This window comes from Takifugu flavidus, chromosome 15 (assembly GCF_003711565.1).
Source record: "Takifugu flavidus isolate HTHZ2018 chromosome 15, ASM371156v2, whole genome shotgun sequence".
NCBI classification, from domain to species: Eukaryota; Metazoa; Chordata; class Actinopteri; order Tetraodontiformes; family Tetraodontidae; genus Takifugu; species Takifugu flavidus.
The window spans coordinates 7,394,071-7,409,747 of NC_079534.1; the positions used below are offsets into that span (position 1 = coordinate 7,394,071).

General features: G+C 42.2%; 1 protein-coding gene across 1 annotated transcript in view; it reads left to right on the forward strand.

Annotated features, from left to right (window-relative positions):
- brinp2 (bone morphogenetic protein/retinoic acid inducible neural-specific 2) overlaps window positions 1-15,677 on the forward strand; it is a 125,311-nt gene that overhangs the window by 52,463 nt on the left and 57,171 nt on the right. The window contains exon 2 of the mRNA XM_057056563.1: window positions 6,446-6,889. Coding sequence (XP_056912543.1) covers window positions 6,513-6,889 — 377 coding nt within the window. The 5' untranslated portion in view covers window positions 6,446-6,512. The remainder of the gene's footprint in view (window positions 1-6,445; window positions 6,890-15,677) is intronic.

Sequence of the window (15,677 nt, forward strand, 5' to 3'; positions counted from 1 at the left end):
TTACAACAGTCAAAATAATTGCATGCTATCAGTTGTGGTTGCACACTGCTGCTGATGAAAAAAAAAAAATAACTGGTTGAAAGGATTATTCAGATCCTTATGGGCTTCCTGGCTGCTGCAGGTGCATCTTTAAAGACAGTAAATGACTGGCTGTTGGTTAATGAGACTTTGAGTTAAAGTGCTGCTGCAGCAAATGATATGGATAATTCTCAATTGACAGTATCGGTTCAGGCGATTTTGAAGTATATTGCAAACGTAGCTTCAAAAATCAATAAATTTCAACTTTTAAAATGCCATGTGATAGAAAATCTTTCTGCCCTGCAAAGAGAAAATGATCTTAGAATAAAAGACTTGTAACAATGTGGTAATTCATTATTCTCTTTGACAAACTGCACTACAACTGCTGTCCACATAAAAAAGCATGGGCTCATTAATGGATGAGTTGGCTTCAAAATACAGTTACATTTGTGGAGCTGCGTCGCTCCTCTAGTGGGATGTGTGTTCATCCAACCACCATCCCAGTGACACTGTGGTGGAGCTATTTAATTGTTAGTTGTGTCAAAGTCCTATTGTCCATGTAATAGTGGGAATGATCATTCTGGCCTATATGTGCTCAGAGCTGCAATGTTTGATGGGCCACCAGGGGCTTTCAGTTCATTTAATTATCCACCCACTGTTGCATATGGAAAGAATTTTATTAGAATGGTTCTGCTCTGAGCTTGTTAAGCCTGTGAGTCAGCCATCTATTGTGAGCATAAAGGTAGAACTGAATACGTAAGCTTTAGCATGTGGAATAACAACTACAATAGTGGGTAGGAAGAAGGCTTAAAATTCTGAGTACCGTAAATGGGCATTTAAACGCACAACTATAGAGGAACTGTGAAGCAACAAAAGAAAGACTTCACAGAATGATAATAGAAATCCAATAACTATTCAGTAGAATGATGCAGCGCTTATCACGAGCACCTGTCGGCAAGAAGGTTGAGGGTGGGATCCCCAGTTTCTGTGTGGGGCCTTTCTGTGTGGAGATTGTCAATAGAAAATGAATGTAATGATGGCTGTAAATAACTATTCAAAACTGACAGAGCATAAATGAACAATAAATGTCTAAAATGAAGCACTTGGAAAATGGTGATGGTTGTCTCTCAGTAAAAGCTTCTATATGCTGCACTTCCCCTCCGAGTGGCTCCTAAATCATTTGCGTTGTATGTTTTCCACATAAACCCTCAGGTACACTCCAAATGCTGCAGGGTGTGATGTCATTTTTCTGTCCTTACCCAGCTGCAGACAGAAAACCCACTGAGACACGGTGGAGTCTGCAAGGGTCCATTTGAAAGCAGCAAAATCAGCCAGCAATTAATACACATGTGTATGTTTAAATTTAAACTCTCAATCAATCAATCAATCAATCAATCAATCAATCAATCAATCAATCAATCAATCAATCAACCAATCAATCAATCAATCAGTCAGTCAATCCGTCCATCTGTCCGTCCGTCTGTCCCCCTGCTAACAGGCTAGCTAGCTATTGGAACAAAAACATGATCACCATCACAGTTTTCTCTCACTTTATTGGTTCATGTCCTCCTCTCCTCTCCTCTCCTCTCCTCTCCTCTCCTCTCCTCTCCTCTCCTCTCCTCTCCTCTCCTCTCCCCTCCCCTCCCCTCATCAGAAAAGCTTTTCTTTGATAACTTGTAATAGTATGAAACAGTATGTTTTACAAAGTAAATAAATCTTATCATAATTTAAAACATGGCCTAATATGTGTGAGCTCACCAAACCGCTCTCAGTAATGAGGTAATGAGCAGATGTCCAGATTATTGGGAATATGATTACTGCAAGTTGCTCTTTGGGCTGCTCTAATGTCACTTTGATCTGAGCCACGCTGACAGGCTGTTGTTGTCTTCATTATGAGATGGTGGAGACGGTAACAGAGGTATTGATCGGCTCTAATTCACCATATGGCTGTTTTTCGAGCCTGGAATTCAGCAAAGATGCAGCTCGGGCCTACACACATGCATGCACACGGGGCACACACTAACGCACACTCATGCAGATCCAACAAACACAAGCCTCAGCGCAGCTGTGCATCTGCCAGAGTGCCAGATCTCACCATTGCCCCACCGTAATTAGAGTGTCTCCAGACATTATCAGCATTATGTTGACATTCTTGCAGGCTGTGTTCCTTCCTAAATCCTGCAATTTGTATGAATTTGAATATATGAATGCATGTTTTCGTGCACAGTGCTCAGCCGCTGGGTGTCGCGTATCAGAGAGAAAGCCAATTACACGTTCTCTTCTTTCCTGCCTTTAATCAGATGTCCTTTCATGCCTCTGCATTGTCCTCCACTGATTAATCCAGTCACACATTTGAAATGCTGTAAACTTTCTTTATGCTTTTTTTGTTATGACTCACATCTGAAAGTGAAGGTGAGCTGGGTGGGAGGAATGCGGGTGTTTGATCATCGCTGCAGGGTTCAAAGTGTTCCTGTTAAAATATTTACATCCAGAGCGCTAGCAGGAGCAACGTGACTATTTTCTTAATGGCATGAACGTATACATCATACACTTTCTCCACTTGATAATCACAGACAGGACTAAGTAGGTCTTTCTTCTTCTTAAGGATAGTAGTTAGCAGTATTGCTTCATGGCAGGTCATGGGTTTCATCTCCACCATAAGCAAGCCTGTCTGTGTTGAGTTGGTATTCTCTCTCTCTCTTTCTGGGTTTGCTCCAGGTGCTTCCATTTCCCCCTCCATTAAAAGCTTACTGGTTAGGCTGGTCCACAGCCACAACCAGCTTATCAAGGGACAAACATGGATCCTCCTCAGTAGTTTTGCTGTTCCAGAGAGCAGCTCCAGAGCTGTGATTCTGCCTGACTAAGACAGGACAAATGTCCAACTTACACCCACTTACTTCTTTGCCTTTAAGTTTGGAACACAGAATCACTTCAACAGGTCAGGAGGCCAAACATTTCTCACGGCAGCCTCGATGATTGGCCACTCTGTGGCTTGATAGGAAGCTTAAGCATCACAGTCAATTTGGGAATGAGACATTTTTTTGCTGTTTGAGTGTCTGTTTTCAGCATCTCCCTGTTCTTGTCTCAGCAATTCCACCACCCGTTTCACATTTCCCACTCCTTTAGTCACATGATTTGTGCAAAACTGTATTACAATTTACATCTTCCTATGGCCAAAATAAATAAATTAAATAAGTCCAATAAATGCAACTGGCTGCTTCCCTTGACACCCCTTTGGTCCCTGAGCTGTTATTTGAGTGCACTGAGTGCATGACATGGGCGATTCCACCTGACTGCTTCCTTATTTTTATATTTCATCCTGCGATCCTCAGAATTCCCCAACATCGCCTCGGTGTCATTGTTTTTGCATTTTATTATCAGAGCATGAGTCTCAGAAGACAAATGGGGGCGTCGTAAAATGACTTCATCACATCTGTTTAGGTTCAGCATAAATTCAGACCGTACTTAAGTTTTCCGTTGTCAGTTTCCTGTTTTTTGAAAAAATACAGGGGAGGAAGAGTAGCACCTTTATGTGTAGCTGAACAGACATGCCTGACATAAACGTGAGGAGAGGGACACAAACACAATGTCATGCTTCCACCAGCTGAATCTTCAGCATTGTGGTCCATTAGTCAGGTTTCAGTCCTGCTTTGAGTTGTACTCACTCAACAGATGACACCACCAACTGCCAATTTAAACTACAAGAATCTATCTGCACCAACTGGAAATTAAAAAGGCATTATCCAGGGTATTACTCCAGTCTGGGCTTGCATTTATCCACTGAAAATAATTATCTAATTTATTTCTTAGATAAACAGAGAATCCCCAGCATCCCAATCCACTTAAAGGATCTCCTGCTTTACATATCTGCTGTGAGCGTGCACATGTTTCCCAGAAGATTCCCACTGTGCAAAACAAAGCCTCGGTGCTACAAGAAGAGGTCTCGGTGGCAGATCAATGTGTCGCGGGTTCCCGTGTCTCTCCGGTGTTATGCGGAGAGCTCACGCTCTCAAACCCATGAACTGTAAGACAGTGTTTGATGACTTCTAATCTAGTTTTTGGAGAAATGTTAAACCATCTTTTTCCAAACAATCAGAAGGTTTACAGTGAGAGAACATCACCTTTCTGAGCGCTGTAGTCTTCTGTCATTATATTGTCTCCAAGTCCAGTTTTAATGAGGCTATTGATAAAAATCACTTACAATTTAACATATTATTATTGTTGTTGTTGTTATTAGTGGTATTATTGTTACAATTATTGTTGTTATAAGTAGTAGTAGTAGTATTCACATTAGTATTATTGTCAAATAATAATATTAGTATTATTATCCAAATGCAGTTGGGTTATCAGTCAGGTAGAAGATTCTTGGTCTTGTTCTTGAAACTGCACTTTTCTATACATAGATCTCATTGGTTGTTCTCTATTAAACAGGTGCAAACTAATAAGTGCATTTTGTTTGATTAAATGTTTACATTAAACTGATTCATTTTAAGCACAGTTAGCAGTTTGTCTGATGAAAGAAATGATGGTGTTAGACCTCTGTAGGGTTAAATTATAGAAGAAATTCTGTTAGAAACACAGAGTATTTTCACGACCATAAGGCGCACTGTAATAAAAGGCGCAGTCTCAGTTATGGGTGCTATTTCTGTATTTAAAACATACATAAGGCGCACCATATTATTAGGCACATGCTGAAAGATACAGTAAAAAATAACAACGGAAGTAAAACAGTGAGTTTCGACACATTTATTGAACAAAATATTCATTCTTCCGCCACAAAACCATCAAAGTTTTCATCTTCTGTATCTGGATCAAACAGCTGCACTATTTCAATGTCCAACATCCCCAATTCCTTTTCTTAATCATCTGAATCGGACTCACCGACCGGTTCCGGTTCAGCGTTGATTTTGTGAAAGCTCTTACAATACAGGAAGACGGTATCATAGCCCATGCGTCTACAATCCACCCGCATATGGTGGCATAACTTGCCCGCCGCTGCCTCATAGTCTTTGTGAAGGAGTGTTCGCCTTCCGTCATCCAGCGCTCTGTCCGCTTCTGTGGCAGCCGAGAACCGCGGTGAACGATGACTTCTCGTGCCCCGTTGTGCGTATCGCCACCGTGCTGCTCCCCTTTTCTCCACTTTGTGAGTCAAAGGAATGTCAAAAGTCAGAGGGATCTCACCCATGTTGGTGATGTGGCTGGGCGCGGTTATCTTGTCGCGGCAGCAGGTGCGGAAGATGGCCGCCCTCTCCTGGTAATCCGCTGGCAGCCGCTGCGCAACAGTTGTCCTTGCGCGTATGGAGAGATGCCGCCTCCTCATAAAGCGAGAACACTAAGATTGCTCGATTGCCATTTTCAGCCGCATATTCGATGGCCTGCAGTTTAAAGTAAGCCTCATTCATACGCGTCTTGCTTGACCGGCGCCATTTTAGGGGATCCTTACGCGTAGGTGTGCCGCTAATTGATTGGCAGAGCGTTTACCGTAGTGCACCCACCAAAGGCGCACAGCAGATTTCAGAACTCAGTCCACACACAAGGCGCACCATATTATAAGGCGCACCGTCGATTTTTGATAAAATCTCAGTGTTTTAGGTGTGCCTTATAGTCGTGAAAATACGGTAACTTCAGAGCAGAGGTGCGATGGAGACATGACAGGGGGCCTCGGCGGCCCACTGGTGTGGGGGTTCTCACGCTTAATCGGCAGGTGAACGTTCCTCTTAGCTAACAAGAGGATTACCTGGAAGCCATCTGAGTTTCTGGCAATTCCAAAACACCCACGACACCAAAACAGACAGGTCGGATTTGTGCGATAATGAGCACAGACTGGGTTTCTTGGTTCCCCTCTTTTAATACACCTCCCTGCTTGGACTCTATTAGGATGAAGATGGAAGCACATTAGTGAAAAACCTTTACAGCAGCTGAACTTCTGTGACAGATGTATCTGCACCGCCTTAGCTTGATTATTATTTTAGTGTTTTGTCTTTGTCGGCACTAGAAGAAAGGCACTAACTGCCAAACTGCCAGAAATTGCTTCATTCTCTTTTTACAGTTTGTAACTTCTACTTTTTCACAGCCTGGATTTAGCTATACCACCATCTGCTAATGAAACTGGCTTCATTTATCCTCTACACAAAAGAAATTGAAATTTAACCAAGACTGGTGGTGCATGAATTAGAATGGATATTTGGAGCATGTAATTTGATCTGAAATTACAGTCAACCACCAACAGATGAGGCCTGTCTGATTTCCTCAATGTTGCTGGTTTCATTATGATTATGAAAATACAGATTTTGGAGCAGCTTTGCAGTAGCCCTGCCATCCTTGGTGCCATCTTGTTAACCCGTGACTCGAATACTTTAGACAGGTAAATGCTGTTCACCTGCTCCTCTTGGAAATGACACTAAGCGGCTGTGTTCTTGTTCTCCAGGCCAGTGGGAGGTGACTGTCGGAAGAAATGCCGGTCCTCGGTGCCCTAGTACATCACCACCGGGACCATGGCGACTCAATGGCCAGTGAGAAGAGAGAGGTGCTTCCACGGCTCCTCCTGTCTTGGTAGATGGTCAGTTTCCTCCTTGATGGTTCTATGGATGCCATGGGTGTTGCTGTGTCTGGCGTGGCCCGCCCCAGCAGAACAGGTGGGCGGTGATGGGAAACCTCTCCACGGCTCCATTTCTTCTTTGTCGTCCTCATCTTCCCCCTCTTCCTCCACTTCCTTGCTGACGGCAAGTTCTTCGCTCTTCAACGCGAGGCAGAGCAGACAGCAGCTGGACTGGCTGCTGTCAGAGAAGGGACCTTTCCACAGATGTCCTGAGTACACCGAGTTCAGGGAGAGATTCCAGCATGGGTTCTCAACCCGATACAAGATCTACAGGTCAGTGTGTGTGAGTGTGAATACCATGTTTTAAAACATACTTACTTCTCCTCATATGTGATGCACAGAAGTACAGAGAGAAATTTTGATATTGTATCAAAATTTGACCTCTAAAATGACTCAAAAGCATCATCAAGTTACCATTTGCCCTGAGAGTTTGTGAAGGTAAAATGAAGGAACACGGTATGTGTGAATTATTTGTTGGTTAGCTCCGAACTGTCAGATTCTGTGTTTACATGGTTTATCCTCACGCTCTTGTTGGATTCTGTTCCAAAAGCTTCCTGATCTGTGGACTCAGCTGGGAGGCAGACGGCGTTCAACAGGCCGTGCCTTCAGTTCCTCTCAAATCATTCTATGTATATATAAAAGCAAACCGCATCATGATGTTAGAAGTCAAATGTCCATTAAAGCCAATTAACTTGAATTATTGAACAAATTTCACTGAAGGCTTAGTAAAGTGCATGAACGTATGACCATGTGCTATACAAATGGATGTCAGTGGTAAAGAACGAGATAAGTGCAAATGTGTGAAGAACATTTGGAGACTCGTGCGCATTTTAATAATGTAGAAACGACACCAGAACAAAGCTGCAGTAGGGTGTGTGTAGTAAAGAGCTTTCGCACTTCAGCAAATAAAGCTAAAACGTGCTGGAGGATAGATCTAGTCGCAGCAGCAACATTGTTGGATGTGTCAGGTTTGATCAGCGTATTGTCAGACAACGATGTTTCCATCTTTTTGTTCGCGCTTTTCTGTTCAGATCTGATGGCAGAAAAGCAGTAAAAACTTGGTATGCTCACCCCCCCTCTGATTTTTATTTATAGGAACAAGTTTGGGGTTTTTCCGCTGTGAGATAAAAATCTTAAAAATAAAAAAAATCTTTAAAATCGATAAACTAATCTTTATAAGAAACCTCACAGATTAATGGAGCGATTCTGATTCTGATTCTGATTTCCCCATGGGAACGTCTTGCTGGTGTTCTCTCACAGTCCATTGACTAGAGTAGGGAGATCAGAACCCAATCCTTCAGGGTTGCAATCCACTCGGGATTTCTGACCTACCGGTTCCATCTGGCCTCAATTAAAAATGTTTTCTAACCCTTGGAGTCTGCATCCTGGGCTAGAGACACCTGAAACTAACCCATTATTGTTAGGTTTAGATCCAGTGTCCCCCATGACTTTCATTAGAATTACAATCAAGGGACATTCATCATCACAGGAGTTTGAATGACAGTTCAGTCTCTGGCTCTCAGCAGGTAGAAGTGGTGGGTTTGCTTTAGCCAACAAGTAGACCGACGCAGCTACAACATCACAGCTAAAAAGTGAATTGGGGGGTTACGGAGCAAAAGCACAATCAAAAAACGCTGAGAAACTCAGAAGAAGTCCAACTACGTGGTTATGGTAGCTTATGAAACCCACAGATGGATCAATTGCTTTTAAATTTAAAATCAAACAATCAATCAATCAATAAACCATCCATTTTCTGCAATGCATTGGTAATGTCTCTGTCACAAAATAGTGGTTAGCTAAACTAATCTAAACTTCTTTGTGTTAATGTTCATTAAGTGTGCTCTGATTTGAAGGATTCCGATCTAAAGAGCGCCGGATTGTTCACAGAGTGCAGGAATCAAAGGGAGCGTTAAATGTTGGGATATAAAATCATTTCTGTGTGTTCTGATCAGATGAAAGCCAAGATGGTTCTCTGCCACAGGAGCTGACTGACAGCTCTGTCTCCAGATGTTGCGTGGTTTCTTTTGCTTCTGGCTTATGAACTCGGCAGGATTGAAGAGAACGGAGCTCAGAGATGAAAGAGCAATTCATGAGCAACTTTCATTAAAAGAAAACACAGTAGATTTTTATTACAGCCAAAGAAAGGCGGCTGTTCGTGCTTATCTCAAGTGACTTCTTTTAATGCTCCAGACTCATCAAAAAGACAAAAATCCCTTTAGTTTTATATGAAATATACAGTCATATGTCGGCCTCAGAAGATGTTTATCATTTAAGGTGGAGTCAGCTCAGTGGAGTTTCTTCTAGAGGCCATTAATCATGTTTATCTCTTTACGAGCCATGATCAGAAGTCAAAGACATTGTTTTAAAGTTAGAGCTTCCTTCAGGGAACATTGCCTGCCAAGCCCTAAGTTATCAATCATTTTCTGCAATGTGGGAAAGTTTCACTGTGTGTAAAGCCCTTCACCTGTGGAACGTACATTTCTGCTAAAGATCAGACCACTGACATCAAGTGTAGTACAAAATCTGATGGCTCATTCGAACAGAGAAAATGGAATGGAAGAAAATGTGTCAAAATGGAAAAACACGACAGGTTTTTCTCGGTGCTACCAATTCATTTAACCATTGCAAATACCATACCAGACCATACAAATAAATATGAGCCTAAGTCAACCCCTGCACTTCCCACTTTTGCCGGTGAGGCAGCGTTTCCCCCTCCCTGCTGCAGCAGGACACCTTCTGGTTTCTAATGGTGCTTCCTCCTCCTCCTCTTGTCTTTAGCTTGAATCAAATTGAAGCGACAGCATCATTTACAAATGATGTGGACGTTTGAAGTCCTGTGGCAGGTCAGGTTCGTCATGTGGACCATGACTCAGCGTTTCACTCAGCCTTTCAAGCAAAAAGCCACGATCCTTCGCAAGCTTTTTTTTCTCTTTTTATTCTTCAGTTTAGCCAAATACTTCATCCAGTTATTCTTAAACTGAAATATATTCTGAGGAGGAACATCTGACAGTTTGACTGTTTGCCTGATGATTCATCACATTAAGTTAATTACACCTGTTTTTCTTCCAGGATTTATGGCAAACATGACTGATTTTTCAACGAAAAGATGCAGACGGAAATTGCAATTATTTCAGATTCAGGGAACATACAGCTTTTCTCAGTTATTTAATTTTCTCATCACTATTTCAAACCAATTTTCACAAAAGTAGCCATAAACATTTCATGTGACTCTAACATCATCCTGGACTTTTAATTACCTTCAAAATGTCACCTTCAAACTGTCCACGAAGGTGAAGCTTCAACATTGGTGACCCTGGGGATGAAGCTTTTCTTCTGCTCCTGCTCCATTGGTTGAAGTGTGAAAAGTGATCAGAAGACTGAATTGTACCTGTACTGGATTCCCGGTGGTGACTTTATAAATGAGTTTACACCACTCTAAGGTCTCAAACTGTTACTGATGGCATTAGAAAAGCTGTAAAACTGACAGGGTGATTTTCATTTTACATCTCTGCCACGTGTTTTGGTCCCTCTTCTCCCTCTACCTCTGGCGTTGTGGTCTGAAAGACATTTTAATCTCTCGCGTGATGCAGACGTGCGATGCATCCAGCAACCGTTTGGCTTCAGTGAGCTCTATGTGCTCACATTAAGCCTTCACCTTCTTCAGGGTCCAGTTTCACAAACATTAATGGCTTCTTTCTTGTTTCTGTCCTGTCTCTCCTCTAAGTCAAACCTGCAGGCTAAAACTCAGGCACTGGTTTTTGTTTGGTAAAATGGCAAAAATATTAATATTTCAGTGGTTACAGGCAAGTTTGATATTGGATATGAAACATTTAGTGATATTAGACTCATTTCAGTGCACTGCTTGTGCCAGTACTGGTAATAATACTTTCAATGAGAAAGAAGGCTGCAGGAAGAATCAAAGATGATAAACTCACTGTTGCAGAAGAACACGACGACCCTGCGACACGCAAAGCACGTCTTTTCTGATTCTAGTTGTCCTCCTTTGACCCCTCTGATGCTACTGCCTGAATAACATTTAAGAAAATATGTGCTGGCAGACTTCTCTGTGCATTAACTTTCCAGAGTGAGAGCAGAATTGGCTGCTCTCATTAGCTAATATTAGAGGCTAATAGAGAAGAGAAAGCAACATTTTTAGAAGAGAATGTAACATGCGCCGGTCACAAGAGCAACACTCCTCTCACAGGCTCTCTATCTCCCTCTCTTGCACTTAGTGATGTAGTTAATCATCTTCTCTAGAGATTTTTATTGCTTTGCCCTGGTTGCAAATTCTGCTTCTGAACCTAATGGTCAAAAATGAAAAATGCGGGGAAAAAAAGGGAAGAATCTTCCCATTGAAACACTCTTGCTGAGCGCCAGTAAATTCACCCGACTCCTAAAATAAAAAGTCGGTAAGTGAGTAAATATAAATGAGATACTGGAGGACAAATACACCCCAGCCGTGATCAGATGTGCCAAGGTAAAGCAACGGGATCAATAATGATACCAGTTTGCGTAGTAGCAATGCTGCTGTGATTTCTGGCTGTTTGTATTATTGTTTATTCTATAAGTTCCAATGTAGGTTATTTAGATCTTTTTTTTAAATCAAACTAAATCATATGTTCGGGAACAAAGAGTGTGTCGCAGGTCTTCAAGGATTTGGCGACAAATGCACAACACGTTTGAGCTGGGCTTCTACCGAGCGAATATTCATGACAAAGCAGGGACATTCCTCATCCTAGGAGTGCCCGGTTTGATGGACAGCTCAGGCTCTGGTGTTTGCTTTATTTTAAGAGTTAAAAACTGAAAAGCTTCTGGAACGCCAAAACACAATCAAAAACTTACAAGGATAAGCAAAAAGATGAGTCCAACTGTGGTTTAAAGTAAACAAAAACCGCACTGGTTGATTGATTTTTACTTTCTTTTGTTTACGTTTGTTTACGTCACTGGGCTATCCGTGACATGTCCATGTTGGGTGCATCCCGGCTGTGATGGTGAAGAGACGGATGGTGGGCAACCAGCTGAGTGTCAGTATTCCATGACATGATACATAAGAGACCAAATTACCATGCTCTGCACTTGGGCTCCTGCCATCCAGGCTTTGTTGGCCAATTATTTTAAAGTGGTCTTGGACTTTGAAAAGAGCTTTCTGATTGACAATATGCCAGAAATGACAAAAGGGCAGGGGAAAAAGAGCGGTTTTGGTTGTCTTGACAAAGACTGCCGGCTGATGTGACGCAGGACGGGATCAGCTGGGGATCCCAACATCTGTTTCCTCTGTGGTCGTCAACATCAAAGATGAGTAAGGTGATGGAAAACCATCAGAGGGCTACATTGGATGGGTCTTGTGGGCCGTTGCTGATTGCTGCCTCCATCGCTCCTGGTGATTCTGCCGTTGTACCACCGCAGCTGTTCAACAACGTTCACTCCCACTGCCTCACTGTTCGCGTCTCAGCTACAACTTTATTTGTCTATTTGCTGCAGTGGTTCTGAGCCGAAACACTCCCCGATCGTATCATGATCCTCGCCTCAAACAAATGATATCAGTCGGCTGAAATTAACTGAATTTGAACCAAAACTGAATTGAGAACTGAACTGAATTTGGAACACAGAGGCTTCACTCTGGGCTTCTTCGCTGGCCATTCGCCTAGACAGCCGGACATATCCACCACATACTGTACATGCTTACAGAGCTGTGGCACCACACGCCTTATTGGACTGCATGTGTTCCAGATGGAGCTGAACCAGAGCAAATGCTCACAGAAGAAACACTCTGCATCAAGTAGCAAGACATATGAGATACTGCCAAGATGTGAAACATGACAAAGCTATGCATACATTTACAACGTATAGACTCTTAATAGAACCTTATGGACAGGTTGCAATTGTAGTTTATATTGGTGCATACACAGGAGTTTCCATCACTCCAACCATTTTGTCTGGAGTGACACCCATTCCCTGTTCAAAGTCTCCATGTGTGCTGGAGTGTATCACAGTCGTCAACCAGCAGGAGGCAAGAATACATTAGGGAACACACACTTACCTACTTTCACCTAAGGGCAATTTCATTTATACAGCATTGTGGGAGGAAACAGAAGAACCTGGAGAAAATGCATGCAGGCTCAGAAAGGACGTACTTACAGCAAAGAACCTCCTAGTTATGACTATCCTGTGCAAAACCAGCAATGACATTCTACCTGTTCTGAATTTAGATAGAAATGGAGACCAAGTGAGATGGTAAAGAGAACCCATATCTTATCTGATGAGAAGAACATCAAAACAGGTAGATGGCATCTTTGAGATGGTGCTGTTATTGTCAGCTCTCACCACCGCCTTGCTTTGGGAGCTAGCATTTCCATTGCTCCAAGCTAGCGGTGCGATGAGACTGATAGCGAGAGAAGGTGTAAATACATTTTTCACACTTAGATCGTTTCCCATTCCCTACCATCACAGTGGGTGATTAACGTTAGTCAGAGCACAATCCTTCAAAACCAGCTGGAAAATATTCATGTTTCTATAACCCTTCAAGAGAGAGTCTCATCTGCTGTTGAGATGGCAGTTTTGCCTCTTAAAGATGCTTCAGTCGACAAAATGGAGATAAACTGACTCATTACTAACCCAGTGGAGCAGATTAATTTGGAATTATTTGTCTTTGCACATAAGCACACTGAGTGGTCATCAATAGCAATGAGTCCCGAGTGTTTCAGTTGGATAAATCAAGTGATTCATGGCTATTTTCATTTTCACTGAGAGCAACATAAAGGACGGTTTTTCCCCTCCACCTGGCGGATATGTTCAGGGCCAATGGCAAACCAAGACCTAGATGATTGTCATTAATATGCTGCAAATAAATAGGTGCTGAGTCCTTGATAGACTTGTCGCTGACAGTGGAAGTTAACCGGGATCGTTACCACTGTCGAAGACGTGACTCAACACGAGACGAAGAGAATGAGGTGTTGATGTGCGACTGCCGCTCCATTTCAACTTGGCCCCTAACCAAATTGCTTAGGAAACTGAGGTCTTCAGCTCAGTTCTCACAGAGCTGCAAATTTTAAAGCACTGTAAGAAAGAAAAGCAGAGATACAGGGATCTGCTCAAATGATACAGGCAGGTTAAAACTGCAAGTATGATTAAAACAGCTAGGTGTGGGGGGAGTTTTAAATTAGGTTTTCTTCGGCCTGAATGTATCAAAGGAGTACGCAGTGATAATACATGTATTTAGATGTATTAATCCTCAATAAGACCCAGTGAAACAGGTGGAAACCTCATTACTCACATCCCTTCGAGAACAATCAGCACCAAACACACACGACTGTACAAAATGTGGAGCCCAACCTTCAGCTGAATGTGCAAATTAAAGATGGAAGGAGGTAAGAGAGGACACATGCGAGCCTCTCAGACCCAAATATCTGAAGTCTTAGCATCAAAGCCGACTGCCTTAGATTTAACGCTGATTGCATTGAGGCATGTTTTCATCATCCATAGATTGGCTCTTTTTTGAACAAAATACTCCTACTCTTTATATCCATAAACCCTCACAGACCAGCGCACCATCAGCTCTCTGCCAATGGCCTCTTCCAAAAGTAGATGATGATTCAACCTAATAAGATTTCAAAATCCTATTCTTTTATTTATTGCTCTCTTGATGAGATAGATAACAGGGAACACAGGCTGTGCTATTTTGGACCTAATTTCTCATATTTTCAGCACGATCACTTAGATTTAATGTTGAAAAGATGTCCTGTCTCTGCTTCATTTTTGAAGTTGACAAGATATGTCAACCAGTCAGTGAAACAGATCTATTTCAGAATTCTCAGTGTGTAGTTCTTAATTTTAAAAAAGATGTCCATTGGTTCCCCCCTTTTTCTCACTGTGGATCAGAAGACCCTGTGATTGTCAGTAATAATCATGTCCACTGATAACGGCCCTATTTTCACATGGAGTTTTACCCTCAAGTATCAGACTGACGAGTCTCTATGTGCAGTGAAGTTCAGAAAGAATTGGACCCAAGCTTCATTTCAGTCCAAGCAGCAGTGCAGAAACAAAAAAGCTGTTTGGACATCTGCTTTATTTTAAAACTGACCAGAAACACCGCAGAGTACTGTTAACGGAACAGTCCCAGCACAAAACATGAGCTTCACTGTTAAACACCTTTAAGAAACTGGTGGAACGTCAGCAGTAAGAAGAGCCTGCTGATTAGTGATGGGCATCATGCAGCGAGCCTTATGGAAAGTAGTCGGTACCAGAGGGGAGTTCCCTTGTGAATGTTAAATCAAGGCAAATGAGAAAATATGTAGATGGACAGAAGCCAAGAGGCAGAGCTGAGGTAGCGTAATGAGTCTTCCTGGTCTGACTTTTAATAATAGATCTATTTATCAGCTCCAAAATCTTCAAAGTCTTCAAAGTCGGACATACAGAAATATGGAATCTGACAGGCAAAATGAATTAAATATGGACAATTTCCAACCCGTGTTGGCCATTACCTGATGAAATGCCTTTTATAGGAAAATGTCTCCACTTCACAGTGATGAGGTTTAGCATTGATTGTCCATCAAAATCTCAATTTCAGAAACTTTTCACTTATTCCTGCAGTCTGTCGTCGTTTATCAACCACCACTGATGCTGTGACCACTGAAGCCACAACAGCGGGATAGTCCTGTCTACACTAAATAACACGGTGCCTCCAGGGCTCTCTTACATCAGACCATCCATTCTGACCACACACCATCTTGCGGTGATATAAAGCTCTTCTGAATTAATTTGAGAAAGAAAATCTCTTCAGTCTCATTGCTCTTTCTACACTTCACATCTATACTTCCTTGAAAAGATTCCATTAAAAACTTATATGTGAATGCAAACCCACTTAACCGGTGCTCCCAGAAGTGTTAGCCAGATGTGCTCAGGCATTTTTAGTGGAGTGTCGTTGATTTCCTACATACAGGAACTGTGTGACCTTTGACCCCATGAACCTTTTATAATGCAACAGTACACCAGTGCATCTGAAAGGCTTCTGTGTTATGCTTTTTTCTACGACCACCTCTGCCGTCCTCTGTTTACTCCTGTG